Source organism: Ochotona curzoniae, unplaced genomic scaffold (assembly GCF_017591425.1).
Source record: "Ochotona curzoniae isolate NIBS_2020 unplaced genomic scaffold, NIBS_Ocur_1.0 contig_3037, whole genome shotgun sequence".
NCBI lineage: Eukaryota > Metazoa > Chordata > Mammalia > Lagomorpha > Ochotonidae > Ochotona > Ochotona curzoniae.
The window spans coordinates 1646951-1668627 of record NW_024465699.1 but is presented as its reverse complement, the minus strand read 5'-3'; the positions used below and the strand labels follow the sequence as shown (position 1 = coordinate 1668627).

At 34.2% G+C, this 21677-nt stretch overlaps 1 protein-coding gene across 2 annotated transcripts in view; it reads right to left on the bottom strand.

Moving 5' to 3' along the window:
* Positions 1-21677, bottom strand: part of DPP10 (dipeptidyl peptidase like 10) — a 1236914-nt gene that overhangs the window by 16965 nt on the left and 1198272 nt on the right. For both annotated transcript variants that reach the window (XM_040979106.1, XM_040979105.1), the window contains exons 18-19: positions 15489-15587; positions 15312-15381 (exon numbers count right to left, since the gene is read on the bottom strand). In XM_040979106.1, coding sequence (XP_040835040.1) covers positions 15312-15381; positions 15489-15587 — 169 coding nt within the window. The remainder of the gene's footprint in view (positions 1-15311; positions 15382-15488; positions 15588-21677) is intronic.

Sequence of the window (21677 nt, the reverse complement as noted above, 5' to 3'; positions counted from 1 at the left end):
ATGCACAACTTTAATGATGTTTGGATTCAAAAAGAAATGCCACATTCACACTGCCTTAATTTGGTTTTCCTTTTCATTGTGGATTTGTAACTCAGAAAATCTTCAGCAAACAGTGAGGGGTTTTGTAACAAGGGATATGTGAATTACAAACCACACATTCTCAGCAAACTAAATCTAAACCAAACATTTTCCACATGTAACGCCAGGTCTAATGGTGCTCCCACAGAATTTTTATGTTGCATCTGTAACCCTGAGTAATGTGTAACGTGATTTGGAGACGGGACTTCTAAAGAGGTGATCGAGGTCAAAAAGGCGTCATGAAAATTGGCCCAAATGCACTCTGACTCTCCCTATGAGAGCAAATTTGCATGCACAAAAAATCCTGAAGATGAGCATAAAAATAAATGATCGTTTAAAGAGAAAGAGGGTGCACCCCTACAATCCGGATTGCCCTGTTGTTGTGGACTTGAATTCACGAAACCATGAGAAATGCAATGATATTTTCTTACGCAGTCCTAAGCAAACTAATACACATACCTTTGTGATCTAGGCACTTAAGATCTACTGTCTCTTTGACTTTAAAACACCTACATCTAATTCATCCTTCTGGAAAGGAAATTAACTGTTGTGTGTTTTTTACAAATACTGTAACTAACCAAATGGTGCAGTGGAGATTATATAACCCCTATTCCTTTTCATTGCTGCCTACATCACACATTAATGGTGATTTTCTGACTCAAATCTAGATCTGCCTTGTCCCTGTAATGTGTTAGCAATCTTAGCTTGTGTGGGCATGCATATGCATAATTGACTTTAGTTATGCCAACAGGTCTTGATCAGTAATTGGAAACTGCACATATGTGCATGTTCTAACCTGGACTTTTAATTGCCTTTACAGAATGAAGGCTACAATTGCTATTTAATTCATTGGCTAGGTGACCCTGATATAGCTGCAGAACAAATGGAAATTATGATGAACCACTGGGCCTGGGGAAGTTACTGGGATATGTAGAGATAGTCAGTACTTGTTGAACTAGACCCTTTCTGGGAAAACAGACTCAAGTGAAGTTTAAATCAAAAAGACTTCGGAACTTATATAATGATAATATATTTTAAAGTTTGAAGATTTATTCCAAATGTCATGATTCATAGAGGAAAAGGTAGCAAAAACTAGCTTTAATTCCTAATACTCAGTGAGTATTATCAAAGTTGGAGTGTCCATTTCACACATAGCAGAGGTAAGACTCTAAGACTCAGTTTTCTTGCCTACAAATGATACAATATTATCATCTCCCTTGGATGGATTTTTGCCAACATGGAATGGCATCATGTAATGACCATCAGGATCACTCTGGAAACCCCTCAAAAACAAACAAACAAATAAACAACAACAAAAATAGAATAGAAAGAGAACAACAAGGAAAACTTGGAAACAGACAGGAAGCGGTCAGAGGGGATGCACTTATAACTCACTGAGTAGGACACAGAAATTAGTTACTCCTTACTAGGGTATTAAAGATTTCTCTGCACACCCCTCCTAAAACTGTTCACCTAAACTGTTGACATATGTCTTGTTAGAGTTATAGAGTTAGACTACCCGAAAAACAGCCAGGTTCTGCAAAATCATGCTTCAATGCTATAAACTGCTAAATACAACAATGAAAATAGACATGAGACAGCTGAATAGTAATCTATAGCCATTTTAAGGTGTATAGAACCCAGTTGTATATAAACTAATAATGTCAATGTAGAAGTCACAGTTTGTGGTTCAGAACTTTTTTTTTCTCTTTTAACATATTGGTTACTCAATACCATGTCAATTAATTCTATAACGTTATAAGTTGTTACTGATGTTATGTCGGGGCTTTTAATTGATTGGGATGATACACTGTTGGCTCTACCTTTAGACCAGAGATGGTCTCCCCAAGAAGTCGTTGAACAGAGATGGTCTCCCCAAGAAGTCGTTGAACTTATCTGGACAATAAGATGCTGGATGCTATGCTTGGTAGATGCTTGCAATGAAAGAATCTCAACTGAATTTGAACTGTGGTTATGCAACAAGGTGGAGGAATCCACCATGGGGGGGGGGTGTTTGGGCAGGGGGGGAATCCCATTGCCTATAAAACTGTGTCACATAACGCAATGCAATCAATAAAATAAATAAATAAATAATATAAAATTTACTAAATTTATAGAATAACAACTGCTCTTACTATTCTATTTGAAGTCAAATTTGTTTCCAATGGGCACATTTCAAAAGGAAGAACAAGATTTAATTAGTTACACAGAAATTAAATTGACATTACATGTGGATAAAATGTAGGTGATACAGTATATACACTGTCACATCAGAGAGAGTCCCATTTCATAAGTGCACTAGTAACTTCTATAGCTTAACAATACATAAAATGTAAGATTAATGGGCCCTAGAGTATGGTTAGTACAATGTCATTATCCTTAAAGGAAAAAGTGCCTAGTTTTAAGTCATGGCACCAGCTTTCAGGTAAAAAAAAAATGTGCCACTAACTGGAAAGATAAAACTGGGTGTGTGCATGGTGTTCTAAGATGTGCCCCAGCCTGCACTGCTGGCATTCTACGTAAAGCCGGTTCACATCTTCGGTACTCTACTGATCTAGGTTGCTGCTTAAGGCCTGGCGAAGCAGCAGAGGAAGAGCGAGACTTGGAAGCATCTCTTGGCTCCTGACTTGGGAACGACTCAGCTCCCAATGTTGCAGCCACTTACGGAGCGAACCAGCAGATGGAAGATCTGTTCCCCTATTAGACCTACTGTCTTTCCCCAGATATTTTGGGAGCTCATAGCTGTTAAATCTAATAAAAATGTAAATGAATCAGACTTTTCATAACAGGTCAATAAAATATGACAAAATATAATTTAAAATACACTGCATTTCCCAAAATTGTGATCAGTAAAAAATTCCTGTGTTGTTTTCATGTTTACAAAATTTAGAGGCCAAAATGAACTTCACTCCACTGAGTTTTTCTTTTAATCAGTACTTTTTAAATGTATGTATTCATATAATTGATTTTAATGACAAGATAGAACACAGATCAACAGCATGATCTCATATCTGTCCATTGCTTTACTCTACAAATGTGACCAAATCTGTGGGTGCGTCAGGCAGAAGCCAGAAGCCATACGTTTCTCATTGGAGGAAGGACTCTTCCATCACCCAGAGATGTATTCCTAAAAAGCCAGATTCAAGAATGAAGGCAAGATACCATATGACCTTTGCATTGATGTTTTAAAAGTCAACCTTAATTTTCCAAAATTTTAATAAGAGATCATCATAGTATTAATGCATTATGTACCAATAATTTGAAAACATATTTCCCTATTGACCTCAGAGTTTTTTTTTCCCCCTGCACGAAGTGAGCATATCGATTTCTTTATGAATTTAAAAAAAGACAATCATGAGGCTAATATTCATTGCTACTGCTAGGAAGAAACCAGACATTTGCAAAGAATGGTGGACATGAGTTATTTTATGTAAACTGCTTCTCAATGTAAACTGCTTCTACTTATTTAGTGAGGTAATAATTGGAATATTTTCTAATAGGAATGAACACTAGGAATAACGTAGGGAGTTCAAAAAGTAAAACAAAAAGTGAAATTGAAGGATACATTTTTTTCAGAGCAAGCATTTTAAAAGAAACGTACTTTTCTACTGTACATATTTTCCATGAATTTTATAGACTCTTCATACTATAGATCAATCCACATACCATGTAATAAAAGGATAGTAGGATTCATGTTCATATTGGCTAATTCACGCAGAATGGCTGAATTCCAACTGATCTGTACTTTTGTTTTTTTCCTGCCATATCACTTTTCTTTTTTCTCTACGTGTCAGAAATTTGTGGAGACATAGTTAAGGAGCTTGCTTCAAGCTTGTATGGCAACTTACAACACTAAAAGCACAGGTTCATTTGCCTTGAGCAATGGTAAGTCACAGCAAGGTGGAAGCTGGCTGTAAACTAACACAGACAGCAGAACCAAATTAAGAGCATAAACCTCACAAAATTTCAGGTCTTGAAGGCACAATTTTGAAGTACTTCAACATTGAAGGTGTTTGTACAAATGAAGAGTTCACCCTTACAAACATATAATAAACAACAAAAAAAGTGAACAAAGCCATCGTTAGGCAATTGATTTTGAGAAATAACCACAGATTTGTGCCCTAACAGACTCTCCTTTACACATGAAAAAACTGAAGAGATTTGTTCAGACTGCAAGTTTCATCTGATTCACAAAGTGTCATGTAGCTTAAAAGAAGGAAGACAAAGGTTTTGGTCCTTGACTTTGTCTATAATCATCTAAAATGGTCTGAGCAAATGCATGCACTTTCATTTTTATTTATTGTTTTCATTGTCAATTACCTTTAGTAAATAATTGAAATCACAAATCAAGAGTACATTTATAAAGCCCTTTTGGTACTTTTAGCTACAGTAAGTGGAAAGATGAATATATTCTAATGAGCTGTAGCACAGAATTTTGAAATGGATTTATTGTTAGATATGCAGGTGTTTTTCACTGGTTATACCATGGAAGCAGACAAAATGGCTACAGTCATCTCATTTCTTTGTTCTTTTTTAGGTCCAGAATAACTTGACTTTGCTGAATGAATGAGGGACTGAGACCTAGGGTTGTGGAGAACCAGCTGCTATGGTTTTCCTCCTAAATAGAATAACGAATAGAGCAGAAATGAAATTATGCAAAAAAAAAATGGTTCACAAAGATCTACATCACACTGAATTCTGAAAGAAAATCAGTTGCCAAGGCTTCTGATTTTATTCCTCAAGATATAACTCATCTCAGAAGATACCATGAGTTTGAAAGAATACAGTCGCTTTAATCAATATTTGGCCTTAATCTGAAACTTATTTATTAGAGATGAGCAATCTGTAAAAATTTAGTTGTAGCATAGGAATATCGATGTACTCCATCATATATCGTATTCATATAGATGTTTATAATGGAAAAGGGTTTCTTGGGTCAATTCCTTCTATTTCTCTCTTTTTATTATTCTTAGATTTCTTTTTGTGAATGCTAAAAGAATTCTTCATTTTCCTAAATGAAGAATAGAATAGCAAATTTTTTTTTATCTATCTAAATTGAGCATGTAAGGAATAGCAGTCTTTCAGAGAGCTGTTTCATCTCTGCATTTTAAACTTTTTTTCTATTAGGGGTTATATCAACAAAAAACCCAAATGTAGTGGTCAAAAGCTCCCATTCACTGGTTCACGTCTTGCAAGTCTCTATGATACTCAACACGCACCTATTGATTTAGTGCCTGCCATTTTCCCTTTCTACTATCTGTTGTCCAACTTACTAACTTCTCGAGAATTAGGTTACTGTGCTACTGCTACAACCTCTTTTAAATTGTTAGAGTCCATAGCAATACTGTACTAAGGTATACGTTGATTTTTAAGGAAAAAAACTTCAGCATTTATATCATTGTTATGTGGGTCAGTTCAGTATGATATAAGATCATTAAAAATGTTATCTTTGATTTACTTTGTGTTAACATGATTGAATACTTTTCTAGAATTCCTTATTCCTACTCTGAATCTTTCCTTCCCCTTATATTTTTGAAGATTTATTTATTTTTCTTTGCAAGGAAAATCAGATTTACAGAAGGAAGAGAGAAAATCTTTCATCCGCTGGTTCACTCCCCAAATGGCCGCAAATGGCCCAATGGAGCTGACGCAAAGCAAGGAACCATGTCCCTCCTCTGGATGTCCTTCAGGTGAAGGGCCCCAGGGCTTTGGGTCACCCTTCACTGCTTTTCCAGGCCATAAAAGGAAGCTGGATGGGAAATGGAGTAGTTAGGACACAAACTGGCTCCCATATGTTCCAAGGCTTGTAAGGCGAGTATTTATCCACTGAGTCATTGTGCTGCTCCCATTTCTCTTATTATTAATGAAATCACTCTCCTCCTGTCATTATTGGTTACTCCATTTTTACCTGTCTTGAAGAGAAGTTTGATTCTATTTTGTTTTCTCACGAATGGAAAGGAGCCAAAACTATCTCCTTAACCTGATGAAATTCTGTAATATGACTGTCAAGCAAGTAATAAAGACAACTCAGAACCTAGCTATTTAAATCAAATCATTATATTGCAGTAGGAAGACAAAGAGTGAATAGCTTATCAGTACACACTGTGAAAGACTGAGCAGCATGGATATTAATGAGCCAACTCTAAAACTTGAAAATTGACTGTTAGTATTATCCACACAAAATTAACTTCAGGATAAACATCTTAGATAGCACATGAAAATATCAGAACAGAATCATTGGAAAAGGGCCCCAGGGACATCTCTCAAACTAAAAGTATGTAATAAAAAGGGAAAATGTTCCAATCTCCTAACCATCTCTGCTGTCAGTGTCTTACCACATTAATTCTTATCCTTTGGCCAACTTCCATTTTGGATCATTTCTAACAGAGCAGGAAAAAAAATACAAAGGGGAGGAGATTAGAAAATATCACTTCCGTTGCTGGGAACAGTTATAAAATTCGAGAGCTAAATCTCCATTTGTTTTGTTTTAAATATTGAGAGGAGCATCACTTGTAAATTATTTACATGAAATCTTAGCATACTTTGTAGATATTTCATGGGCAGGACAAGTTAAATCAGTTATTACATGCATATGCAATGATGTAAATTTCATATATAATAGATCTGCCTTAGATATGATCCTGGGAAATGTGCCACATGAATGCCAAAGGAGAGTGGGCTATTCTGAGTACAAGTAGAACAAAGACTCGACTCTTAAAAAAGAAGTAAGGCTGTTCTCCATAAGTCACTTAGATTTCTCTATTTCTCATGGAGGGTAGAATTCTACATGGGGATATTGTGAGCATGGCACTGGGGAATGCACTATTTAGTATGTTTGCATTTGTCAGGAATTACAATTGACTTATCATATGAAAATAAAGGTTAATTATATGCAAGCAGTGAACTAACAGTTCATGCCTAGGCTAGGTTTCTAATAGACCTCAGTCAATGTATATAATTTCATGATCCAGTAGTATCTGACAGCACTAATGTGTACAATCATTGATAGCCATTTTTAGTAAGACAGGTAGTTTTGAACTTAGTAAAAATCCGAAAGATGTGTTTGCGTGTCCTTTGCAGTGTCTTGAATAAGAGAAGATTAAAAATGGTCATTTGGTGCAGTGGTTAGGTCCACTGTGGACAACAGCATGAACGCTTTTTAAAAAATCTAGAAATAGAATTCCCAAATTACCCAGCACCGCCACTACTGTGTACATATGCAAAATAAATGTATACACTGTATCAAAGAGGTAACTATCGCACCATACCTATAGCAGCACAATTTACAGTAGCCCAGAATGAAATCAGATTAATGGATAAAGACGCTGTAGTGTGTGTGTCTGTGCCTGTGTGTAAAATTACTCAGCTATAACAATAAATGTAATTCTACCCATCCATTTAGTTAAAAATGAAGGATGGCAAGTGAAATAAGCTAAAGATTTTCTATACATTCTCCCTTATGAGTGAAAGATGAAATTTGAAAAAAAAACAGAAATAAAAACAACAACAAAGAAAAACTCCAAAAGCAAAAATGAAAGAAACTGAACTTCTATGCAAAGATCATGTGGCAGAACACTATTATTTGCCAGGCCAGGAATCACAAACTCTGAGAAGGCAGCAGCAAATCTGCCACTGCAAGAAAGCCAGGAGGAGGCTGCAGACAAGGAGCCTGGAGTGATGCAGAAGAAACAGAAGCCTGGTGCTGCTGGTGTCAAGAAGTCAACTGCTGACAGGACAGCAGGAAAGCCAAGACGAACACTTCTCAGAAGTAGAGACCTGTCTGCACAAACTCAGATCTGTTCTTTTTTTTTGTTTTCCAAGAAGATCAAATTTTCTTTGGAAATCTTATTTTGAGTAAAGGCTATATTAGAAAGACAAGAAAAATTTTAAAAAAATTTTTTTTGCTGTCTACATGGTAGTGTCTTTTTTTCAAATTTCATTGCAATCTTTTTCAAACACAATGTTAAGAATTATGTACTACTATAATTTTAATGATTTGTGACCATCATAAAAATTCACTGTAGAGGAGTGGAATCTTGGCATTTATTTATTGCTTATAGTTTTTGCCTAAATTCCTATTGAATATTGGACCTTTTTTTTCATTTGTTGTATTCTTCATTTAGTGTGACATTAAGACTTTGGATGTGATATTAAGTTGAGATATGTTATATCACAATAACAAAATATTAAATTAATATTCAAAGAGAATATCTTAGGAATATACTGAGATTATTTTTAAAAAGCTAAATTTAAACAAAGCACACTTCTTTGGTGTAAACTGTGGTTCATCCAGCAGCTTCTACCATTATGAAAACCTCCTCTGTCTCTTAAGTGACAACTGAGAGCCTCAATTAGAAAGGCTACATAATATAAACTCAAACAGTGCATCAAAATGGCTACACTTAGGTCAGCTTTGCAAAGTCTAGAAGACTGCACCCTCAATCAAGAACACAAAGGACCAAAATCAAGGCTGAAAACAGAAGTCTAACTCTAGAGATCTGTATTAGGACAATTTACATTTCATTAAGGATTTTATTATTTGGATCATAATTTTGTGTTTAAAGTGTTGGCCTGAGTTTTCTTTTGAAGTATCATTTATCCTAGAAGTTTCACAGCATTTAGTGAATGATTTTGCATCATACACATGTCCTAGGAAAGTATTTATAGGAGAAACATGTAGTTGCTTTTCATCAGAATTTGCATCTTGTAACTGATTTTGCCTATATGTTACAAAGCCTTATATAACTTATAACCTGATGTCTTCATATCAGGCTGAAAGAAGGCGGCAGAATAGCGAGGAATCTTACAATATCATAACATCATTGATGTGCTCCTCAAATATGAGCCTCTATAGGATTATCAAGGAAAAAAGCTGTATTTTATTTTTTCTAATCTTTTACAGTCATTTTATACTCATAAGAGTTAACATTCCTACAAAGATTTTCTAGAACTTACAATATATTGACCAAAGACTGGTTTAAATGTAGGTTACTCTTCTATAAGCAATTCAATATATGACCATGCAATCCTGAAAATGACATAGATTAGGAAGTAGCTCTGATAAAAGCATTCGGTAGCATAGCATACCATGAGATACGCAGTGAGCTTTTATGGTTTGAGTAGACATCATTAATGTAACCACGTGAATCAGAAAATCATATCAGTTTAAGGATGTAAAAAAAATTCCAAGAACTGAATTAATACAAGGAAATGCCTAAAACTAAGTGCATGTTTTAATTTAAAAGAATCACTAAGGATGATATTGTAACACAGGCTATACTCAGGTTATATCCATATTCATTTAACTTTGGATTTCCCCGCAAGACACCTTTTTAATGTATCCCATTAGAGTTTATACAAATTAAAGGGCAGTAATTAATACTGACATTTAAGTTATCAGATTATAAAAGAACAAGGTGAAATATGTTCAGGTTAAAAAATGAACAGAAGTGATCACCTTTCCCCCTTGTGTTACTAGACTAAATGCTTCTGCCTTTTCTCCTCTTAATCATTTCCTTTGATCACATTTTCTTTGGGCACTTTTTCCATCCATTTAAATGAGCATGAATAACACAAAAAACTCAGAAACAAAATTCAAACTTTGGGTCTCATTACATAGCTAAGCAATAATAATTTATACCAATTATACCTACAAACAATCAATCATATATTCTTAATCTCATTTCACCACCAACCAACCCATCAAATAAACTATCCTATTTTTTTTACAACCACAATTTATCTAACCATACATCAACCAAATCATACACATTTAATAATAAACATACATTAATCCCCATCATACAAATCCTATACCACTATTCTTCACCCCAACCTTACTTTAAATTTTTTTCATACCTCCAACCCAACAATCTCCCCTCCCCCCCATCACCCCCAACTCATCTCCTACCAAATTCATATACCCACCATCCCACATCAAACCAACTACATACTCCAAAATTTCACATTATTTCACTAATTCATCACAATAATACCACTATACCAACTCACCATTAAACACAAAAATCACTTTTACTTCTCATACAACACAACTACCAAACACTCTATACTCCTTACATATTAAATCACTAACCAAATATCTACCATTTGAATTTATTTTCTATCTTCTACCTCCCCCTCCATCCCCAAATCTAATTTATTCTAATACATTAAACATTACAACCAACAACCTCTATTCCCTCTTCCCCAACTTCATAATATCAATACCAATTGCATCACACAAAATTAATTTATAATTTTTATTCACCCACAAACATTTTCCATTTCCTTAAATTTTTTATATCCTCAAATTCTTTCTTATATATACCTTTAAAACACCCCATCCATAATAAAATTCAAAATATCAACTTATTTAAACATATACAATCATATTCCTAATATACATTCCCCCCCCTACACAAAAATTACCAATCCATCACCCACCCACACCAACTATACAAAATATCTCATAATCCTCATATCACACACATATAACACTCAAACATAAATCACCTCTAACAAAATACACCCCCAATAAACATCCCACAATAGCCAACATTATGAAGATGCAGCATAAGAAAAATGAGAAATTCACCTTGTATTTTGCAGAATGAGAATTTAAACTGCAGAGAAAGTGAATCATCCAAAAGACTAGCTTTATATAAATAATAACTTTCAAATATTTGTTGGATTCTCTCTTCTCATCTTTGCTTCCTTCATTAACTGATAACAGGTTTATAATTAGTATCTAATCACTCTTTGATTATTTATTCATTCCTCATTCAATACTCAGCGAATACAAAAAATATGTACCAGTTAGTTTAATGAAACATCACCCATACCAAAGGAGTTTTCACTAACAAAAAATTGTATAGTTTAATGGAAAAGACAGAAAATTGATTAATTAATTTATTTATTTAATTGTACCAATTAATTAACATGTATCTCAAAATGTAGCCCTGCTATCTTAAATACTCCTGCCATTTATTCTACAACAGTCAAAAAAATAATTTCTTAGCATAGCATACAACAGGACTCAATTAATTTACAATTTAATTAATTAATCAGAACTGTGTTCTGATGTTGTTATACATTTGCAATAAAACTGCCGTTAAAACTATCTGGAAATAGATCATGAAGAATTAATAGGAATTCCTTGGGAGAGAATAGGTAAAGAAACTCAAGGCCTTGGAAGATAGTGTTAAAAATATATAAGCATGATTAAGGAAGCACAGTTCCCAGAAGGAAGTAAAAGTGTCTGTCATAAGATGAAATTCAAGAGATAAGCAGTGGGGTTGGTCGGCACTATGGGGCAGCAATAAAGCTTCCTCCAGTGTTGCTGCCTCCCACATAAGTTCAAGTTCCTGATGCTGTACTTCCATTCAATTTCCTGCTGAATGTGACAAATGAGGGTGGAGTTGGACAAGCAATTCAAGTGCAAGAGATCAAGACTTCATAGAGAACAAAGGCAACCAAAACCCACGGTAAGGGAAATGCTTCTTAGGTTTCTTATGATGTGTAAATGATGCCTTCCTCTTCCAAATTACAAGAGATCTATTGTTCAAGGCTCCATCTTTGTTCAGTCTCTAAGGCACTGCCCTGATTAGTCTAAATATTTTGTTCATCATGGAATCCTTTGTTAGATGCAAACTCTACTGATGGCTTAGTTCCTTGTTTTTCAATACACAGCACAGAATAAAGGCAAACAGGAGACATCAAAACAGCTGAACCAACCAATAATCTCACTTAAGCAATAGTCACTGTTAGCTGTTGTATTAATTTATAATTAATGTTTTTAATCACAACTTATTAGTGCATTATTTGTTCTTCACTCTCAAACTGATCATTTACAAACCGTTTCAGTAATTATTATTTTCAGACTCGAAAGTCACTTTGTTGCTGAAAAAGGATTTAATCTGAAGAATGAAAGTATGCATTTAAATTACAGTCCATTAAAATTTTTTTTTTAAAAATCACTTTGTACTTCTGTTATTTTGTTCCACAGAAGTTTTCAAACATAAATATCTCAGTTATAATCAAATCATTTAAAAGAGTTTTTTATACATTAAATGTACAAAATATCCTTGGCTTGCTTTTCATTTTATATCATATACAGCTCCTGAGAATTTACCTTTGAAGACCCAAGCAATTTGAATAAGTTAATATTTAATAAAAGCAATATGTACAAGCACAAATAACTAGACATTCTCTAGCACTTCTTTTCATTCTTCAAAGAAATGAAAGCAGCCACATAAATTTTATGAGGCTGGTTGTACTGCTTTATCAGAATGAGTGGTATCATGCGTTGAATAAATATATGGATCCTAAATTACATATTATATTAGTACATTTATATACTTAAAAGCGGTATCACCTACAATGAAAATTATGCTTATGTTTTTAATTAACTCAGTATAATGTGGAAATGTTTATGGCCTACCAAACAGTACAATAACAGATTTATGCAGATATATGTATGTATGTATATCTATCTACCTATATATCCTTCTATGTTTGTTTTCACACATTAGATCTAAACTATTCATAAGGTCACAGCAGCATAGAGAGATTAAGTAGATTTTGATTTGAATCATGCATCACTTAATTTTAAAATCAGAATCTTTACTATCCTAACCCTAAAAAGGACCCTAATATCCATTTCAACAAGAAAAATACTCAAATAGATTTCTTGTACATCTTCTCCTCTCACAAACTAAAACAAGCTGACCACAGCAGACATCAGATGAGCCTGTTGGCATTTCTAAGACGACAGTATGTCACTCTTGACCCAACGAGTGACACACCTTTAGTGCTAGGAGATACGCAAGTGTCATGTACTCCTGCTCATCTGTTCATGTGGAGAGCCATGTTTTAACCACAGCCAACTCTTCCACTTTCCATTTGGAAGAAAAAGAAGGCAAAGAGGGATGCCTAGGGTCCCTTTCCCTAGTAAATCTTACTTTTAGATCAATCCAAAAGGAGAAAACTAGGTGAAAGAAGAGATGTAAAGACAGCAAGAATCGTTAGATCTTTCTGGCAAGTAGAGATAAAGGAGAATCGTGCAGAAATGAAAAAATGCATGGAGCCAAATTGTAGAATCAGGAATAAACACAGACTTGACAGAAGGAATTTATCACTACTTCTGTCCTTATCTGACTTTTTAAAATGAAGGAAAATTATGCTGTTATACATGAAAATATTTTAAAATCAGAAAAACAATAGATGCTGAATAGGATGTAAGCGAAAAGGAACACTGAAGTCCTATTGGTGGGAATATAAACAAGTGTAACTGAAATGGAAGATATATAAAGACATTCTTCAGAAATCTGAAAATAGTATGATCAAGCCCCAGCTGATTCTGAGGAAAATAAATCGGCATACGTGAAAATCATGTGTACCCTCATGTTTATAGTAGCTTAATTCACAATAACCAAGATATGGAATCATGGAATCAACTCAGAGAAGCCCATCAACTAATGACTGTATAAACAAAACCATATATATTTGCATATTCATAAATGTGTATGTATATGTAGAAGAAAATATACACATATATGTATGCACATGTGTCTATGTATACATATATACATATGTATATATCTGGAAAATTATAGCAATTTTTAGATGCCTTTATCTCAAAACATAAAGATACATAGATACTATACATAATCACATACATACTAGAGAATATTGTTAGGCATAAAAAGGAATGAAATACTTCTTTTGTAACTAAATGGATTCAATTGGAAACTATTATGCTTTGTGAAAAAAAACCAATAACCAAAACAAATTTCATATGCTTTCTATGATCTGTGATAACCAACACAAAAAAGCACATTGATCTAATCTATATGAGTGGAATGTGATTACTGCTTCTAGCCAATGTCTACACTTCTAATAAACAGCAGGTGATTTTTTTCCTACTTTCTAGGTATTGATTTTTTCACCTAATAGAGTATTAAGCCTGGGATTGTGAAAAAAAAAGGGGGGGGGGATGTGCCATTGCGAAAACCAGGATAAGATAAATCAGGAAGTGTGTGGGAAATATGGGCAGGAGGGTGGGTAGGATAGAAAGTATTGCTATGGTCCTCAATCTGTATCACAAAAAAAATATGAAATATGCTTGGTATATGCTTGCAATGAAGGAATCTCAACTGAACTTGAACTGTGCTCATGCAGCAAGGTGGAGGAATTCACCATGGGGTGAGGGTTATGGGAGGAGTAGTGGGAATCCCAGTACCTATAAAACTGTCACATAATACAATGGTATTAAAAAGTAAATAAATTTTTAAAAAGAAAATATTCAAATAAACATGGTGCTATTTATGCAAAAGAGAATGGATTATAATCCCAATCATTATATGAATCATGTGTGAGACACTGTACAAAAAACTTTATATGATGCACTTCATTTAATCTAAAGCAATTTTGAAACATGCATTCTGTAGTAATAATTATCTAATACTTAGAGTAACTGAGCTTTGCAAAAGTTAAATAACTTTCCCTAGGACAACCAGCCAGGGAATGGTGAAATTCAACTTGGAACTCATGCAGCACAATTTCATAAACTGATTACTTATCCTTTACAATCTGTAATCACAGGGAATAATGTTATTTCCTTTCTGTTCTCCCACGCAGACTCTAGATGTAATTCTAGATGATTTTAAGCACTGCAATATAATGCTACCTGGGTTCTTAAAACAGAAAATAGGAACTCTCAGGAATATACAGCTAAATCAATATCAAGATAGTTATCCATGATATGTTCGGGGCTTCTGTGTCCAGTATTACTTACAAAGACTATAATTTCACTGAAAATAGAGCAAATTAAACACCAAAGTCAATGACAAGGTGAAAAAAAGAGAATCCAGCATTTATGAAAATGAGAGCTGCCTCTTGCTGGCCTTGCCTCTAACAAGGAAACATCATGAATTTCTGCTTATTTCTTCAACCACATAATTACCAGGAAGACAATCCATAAATCATGCCCTTTAGGATTCCTCCCCATGTTAACATGTCACTCTATTTGGGAGGCAGAAAGTACAACAGATCACTGATCTCAGCAGATATTCACTGAGAGTTTCCTAGTGGATCTCATGCAAGCCACACCTGCCTCAATAGAGTGTACACACAGGGTTGTAGCTGTTATTCTGATCAGAATGCTATCACAGAAGGCATTAGCAAGTTTATAAAAGCTTTATATTGTCTGATTTCAAAAATAGTAAAATACTTACATGATTAGCAGAAGAGCATACTGGTTTCGGTCCATAAAATCTTTGGGAAAGGATAACTGTAAAGGAAGTTCTTTTAAAGAAAGAGCAAAATATTAAAGACGGAGAATTGTTTAAATGCATAGCTATAAGTTGTAGCGAAAGATATTCTTGAGAAACGTAGCATGCACAAAACTTTACCATAGTCGTCAATGTGGAGGATTTTAATTTCTGACTTTACAATCTTCTTCCTCAAGACAACTTCCTTTAGCACAGAATTGCTTTCCAATAGAAAATACTCTGTAAACCAAAAACACCACCATAAATAGCTGTCTGCCATGCATTAGTCAAGAATCAGGCCAACAGTTACCCAGTGGCCACTGTTTGGCAAGTGCTGTGCTGGGCACCAGCTAAACTGTCATTCATTTCTCAGTTTTTCCCCACACTATCTCATTTGAACAAAATATTCTCTCTACATAAAAATAAGCCTTTTTGTCTATAAAATGCAGATTTTCCCATATTTTTATTGCGTTTCAGAACATTCAAAAGAAGAAAAATTAATCAACACCAAATGAGATGGCACTCATAAGATACAAAAATCCTGGATAAGAACATTAATTAATAAAAACAAGAGAGAGTTGACACAGATGATGTAACACAAGGATAAAGACATTATAGTAGTGATTAAAACTATGATTGTGGTGTCCAGTGAGGCATAAAAATCATGGGCATGTTATATAATTTTCAAAAATTATAGACAAAGATATAGAAATATTAAATAATCTGAAGTGAAAAAAACTAGTGAAGGATTCAATAGAATTTGAGATACTGCTGATTTTTATAAAAACTGCTTTAATAAAATCATAAGCAATATTAATAAATATATTGCATCTACAAATTTACTTGGGGAAACTTTCCCATGTATGAACACACCCGTGTATGCCAATATCATTTATGTTTAAACTTCCTTCACCCATATTTTATTACTTTCATTTTAGAGGATTTATGTATATGTCCTAGATATTGGACACTGAGGTTATTGTATCATCTATAATTGAAATGTTTACCTTACTTTTACTTTTGTGACAGGAAAAAAAAGTCAGGGAGAGACAGACAGACCAATGCAACAACAAAGAGAACTCTGTTATCTGCTGTTTCTTTTCTGAAATGTCTGCAATCACAAGGCTGAGCCAAGATGAAGTCATGAGCCCAGAACACAGTCTGGGTCTCTCACCGTGCGGCAGAAACCCAACCTTTACCGCCATCAGTTGCTGCCTCCAAGGGGACTCTACACCTGTACTTGAAATCATAAGTAGAGTTTTGATACAAATTGCAGCTCTCTCAAGATACATTATAACCACTGAGTAAGACGTCCACCTCTGATGCTATTTTTAAATGGTATTTCAAAGCGCTATATAATTTTGTATTGGAGAATAATTTTCTGTACTGATTTATATTTGTAATCATAACAAATTTTTTTAGTTCCGGCGCCCATATGGGATCCTGGGCGTGCAAGGCGAGGACCTTAACCACTGCGCCCCCGCGCCGGGCCCAAGAACATTTTCTTATGTATTTTATAAATTCCTCTAAGACAATGTTGTTCAAAAAGTTCATTCCCAGTCCTTGGGAAAAGCTGTGTCAATTGGTGTAATTTTGCGGGCTGGATACCATTTGTCAATCTGACGGCTTTCTTTTCTATATTTGCATTGCCGAGTAAATTTTCTTAGTTTATTACTATTTTTCAATTTTATCAAATGCAATTCTTCTAAATTCACTGTGGTCAGTGCAATGTGGCAACTTACAATAATCAGTGGATTGTAGGAACAATGGAAATCTTGGGAAAACTTCATGTAATTATAATGCAGCATCCTTTGAATAACAGCTACTTTTGATTTTCTAATATCTAGATATTTTACATTTAAATTCAAAATCAGAGAATTTCCTCTTTACTTCCTGGAAGATATGTTTATTTGGGACCAGCACTTTGGAATAGTGAATGAAGTCACCAGTTCTAAGGCTGGCTTTCTCCCTGGACACCATTTCATACTCCAGATGCTCCAGTTTTAATCTAGCTCTTTTCCTGTAGACTGAGAAAAGCAAAGGCAAATGGATTACTGAAAGAAGCTCCTGGTTCCAGGCTCCAAATAGACACAGCTTGGGGCATTACACCCCTTTAGAGAGACCTTCAACCCAGCAAGCTGAAGGTTTTTCTCTGCCTCTAACTGTGCCTCTATCACTCTCTCCATCACTCTGCCTTTCAAATCAATAAATCTAAGGCCTGAAACAGAGCTGGACAAGGCTGAAATCAAGAGCCTGAAATTGCACATGGGTAGCAAATATCCACTGCTTTCTCAGGCATATTTGAAATGAGATGGATCAGAAGCAGAGCAAGCTGGGCTGGAATTAACCTCCAACGATGGCATGGTAAACGCCATCTCCATCTACGAAGCCACAATGGCACCCTAGATATACTGCATTCTTGTAATGCCTAAGCCTGGGTTTGGCATTTGGCTAATGTTGACTTTATGCTTTCTGAAATTTGGCGTATGCTTTCAGTTAATTTATTCAGCGGTTCATGGAATGAACTAATGATGCTAACCAGAAGTAGATTTTTCCCTGTCCGTTAAAACTCTAGTAGATAATGGGACATTTCTGAATTATTTAATATGAACATTAAAATTTAAGATAAATTCAATATAAATATTTTGTATAAATATAAATACTGATATACATGTCGATATAAATAATATATTAATGTTTTAATAGAAATAGAAATTTCTGCATAAGGAAATTTCATAATATTGGCATCCTACTTCAGTAGTAGCATTACTAATGAAATGGTGTTTTTGTGCTATACTTAATATCTCTTTCAAGAATTATATCAATTTTAATGAATGTTGTGAAGAAACTTACTGTCTTAGCTTTATCATTTCTTTTATACAGCCTTATCGTTAGCTGATTTTCTAATTTTCTTAGGTGACTTGAGATACGGATCATTAAATTTTCTCATTTTGAAAATGTAATAAATTAGAGTAATAAATTTATTTTCAATTGCAATGTTAGCTTTTTCTAAATTTGAGCTTGCAGTGTTTGCATCTTCATTTGAGTCAAAATATTTTCTGATTAGCTTAATATGTCATTTTTGTGATTGATGTGTTATTTAGAAGTATAAGATTGCTGATAAATATTCCCAACACTTTGTTTTCTTGAAACTTTATCTTTACTTTTGAAGGATTTTTTGTTTGTTTTATTTGTGTAAGTTGAGGATTTTCTTTTGCTTGGCTTGGTTTTATTTTCTAGAAGCACAAAATATGCTCCATTGTTTCTTTCTTCTCTCTTTTTTTGTTCTGATGAGTTGCCTGCAATCCTTCTGACAATTTACAAGGAGATAATGTGTGTTTTTACTTCTTGTGGTTTAATACATATTTTCTTTATAACTGTTTCCTATAACTTACTTGCATATTAGTGTGTTTTTAATTGGGTTTCATCTTCCTTCAGATGCATTGAACATTAAAAAAAAAATCTCCCTATTTGGTAAAAACAAAACAAAACAAACCTAGCTGCTATTTTCTTAAGTACTTTATGCAGCTCCTCCTCAATTTGCAAAAATAATTGTAAATATGATGGGTGCATATACTGGCCCACTCTGATTTTATTTCCTTGACTTTTCTGCTCAGTGTCTAGACATGATCTGTTGAGATATTTTTAAAGATTTTATTCATTTTTGTTGGAAAGGCAGATATACAGAAAGGAGAAGAGACAGAGAGAAAGATCTTCCATCCACTGATTCACCATCCTCAACTCCTCTCCCAGGCCACAAACAAGAGACTGGATGGGAAGCGGGGCCACCGGGATTAGAACCAGCAGCCATATGGGATCCTGGTGCATGCAAGGCAAGCACTTTAGCCACTAGGTACTGCGCCAAGCCCCCTGTTGATAATATTTCAAGCTCACTGATTTTCTTCTTCTGCACTATCTATTTTTTTCTGTATTTTCCAGTGAGATATGCATCTCACACATTTGATGCTCAACAAATTTCATTATAAAATATGTTCTATTTATTTCTCAATATATTGATTTTTTTCTTCAATCCAGAAGCACATGATTAACAACTTATTTTTTCAGTGGTTTCCATAATATCTTTTCTGTGTCTGTTTCTGTTCACTTATTTTCCATGATTATGAGTCATATTTTCTAGTTTTTCAAAGAGTTGGTAAATTCCTATTGAATATAGATCATTTTTAAATTCTTGTTGGACGTTGTCCTTGCAGAGGCTAAAGTTGCTTGCTGGCCAGCCTGATAATTTGCAGACATTTTGGGATACCCTTGCTAGTGTGAGTCTGAGTGAGTTGTGATGGGGCTAGGACAGCAAGACCAAAATGTGGGACTTTTTGATGCTGTACTAAATGCACTGTGTTTGAGATGTTGACACTGTATGAGCTCTGGCTTTGTGTAGTCACCTGGAGATTTTCAGGAACCCATTCAAAGATATCTGTGCATAGTATATTGTACACGTGTGTATGTGTGTGTTTTGCTGCTTTTGCTGTGCATTTCTTTGTTCTGTTTCTTTTTCTTTCCATTGGAGCTTGTTTCTCTCCCTCTCCTTTTCACCTTGTCATTATTCTATTAACCTTAATGGTTCTGAATACCAATTTGGTCTCCTTAACCCAGAAATATTACTATACCCTACTAGGTTATTTCTTATTACAATTATATTTAATACATTCCTGTGTAAACACATCTTTGCAAAAGAAAACCATTAATTTCATTTGCTATAAATCTATTTAATGAGTTGGGTTATAAATTAGCTTACTTCATATTTTGTATCACTTCTTTCTCAAGAATGATGTTATTTCATGCTTATTTATCCTATTTACTTTGTTTCTATAATAAATAAAACAAATACGTAGAATGAACTCAATGGAAATAAACAGACCCATGAATCATAAATAGAAACCATTCCCACCAAAATACTGTTTCAGAACTTAAAAGAAAATGCTTCTAGCCAAAAAACATCTAAAACAAATTTAATTCCTTTGGTGGATGAAGCACATGCGTGACTATTGCACATTATCTAAAAGTAGCTATTTCATTTGTTCAGTTTTCTTTTTCCTTTATGTTTTTGGTGGGGCAGTGGTTGTGAAGGAGTATAGAATTTTAGTTATTCTGTATTCAGAATAAGTGATGTTTCACAAATTGTTATTAATGTCATTAGTTTATCATTGAACCAATATGATTAAACATACATATTTTTTTCTGAAAACAAAACAAAATCAAGTCTTTTCTGATCTTACTCTTGTCTATCTCTCTAGTCTTCTGTGTTTGCTTAATGATAGGCTCCTTGTACTATGCAAATATTTATCAAAGAAATAACCAACTTCTATTATGACCATAATACTTTCCTTTCTTTGGATTAGGCATTCTATGCATGATCCCAGGCATCTCAAAAATTCCAGAAATAGAACTTTCTCTTCGGAAGAGCACATGATAGACCATAGAGCAGTCTCGATATATTCAAAAACAAGAAAATCATATCACATCTTTTCTGATCACAAAGGAATGAAGCTGGGAAATAACAACTTGGGAATTTTAGAAATTATGTTTATACATGGAGACTAAATAATAGGTTCCAGAATTAAAAGTAGTCCACAGAAACAAGAATAAAAGAGGGAATTAAAAAAAAAATTGGAAATGAGGGAAGATGACAATATAACATATGAAGACTTCTGTGATACGGTTACATCACTATTAATAGCAAAGTTTATAGCGTTTTGTTTCCTACATCAGGCAACTGGAAAGACATGAAATGAATGATTAGAAAAAGAAAATATGAGAAAAAATAAAATTCAAAATCAGTGCAAGGATAGTAAGAGATGAGCAGTAAACGAAATAGAAATTGAAAAATCATACAAAAAGTAGTACACTGAATAACTACTTTTTTAAAAAATACACTAAATTAATACACTATTGTCTGAAGAAACCAAAAAAGAAAAAAGAAAAAAAAAAGATGGCGAGAACCCAAGTCAGCTAAAGTTGAGCTGCATAAGGAGATGGTACAATGGACAGCATAGGAATAAACCCTGATTAATCAGAAACAGAGATGGTACCATGGACAGCGCAGGATAAACCCTGATTAATCAGGAACAGACATGGTACCATGGACAGCACAGAATAAACCCTGATTAATCAGGAAGAGATGGTACCATGGACAGCACAGAATAAACCCTGATTAATCAGGAAGAGAGATGGTACCATGGACAGCGCAGGATAAACCCTGATTAATCAGGAACAGAGAGAAAACAAAAAACCCAGAGCCAAATGGCTTCACTGCTCAATTCCATCAAACATTTAGAAAAATTAATTTCAGTTCTTGTCAAAGTACTACAACAA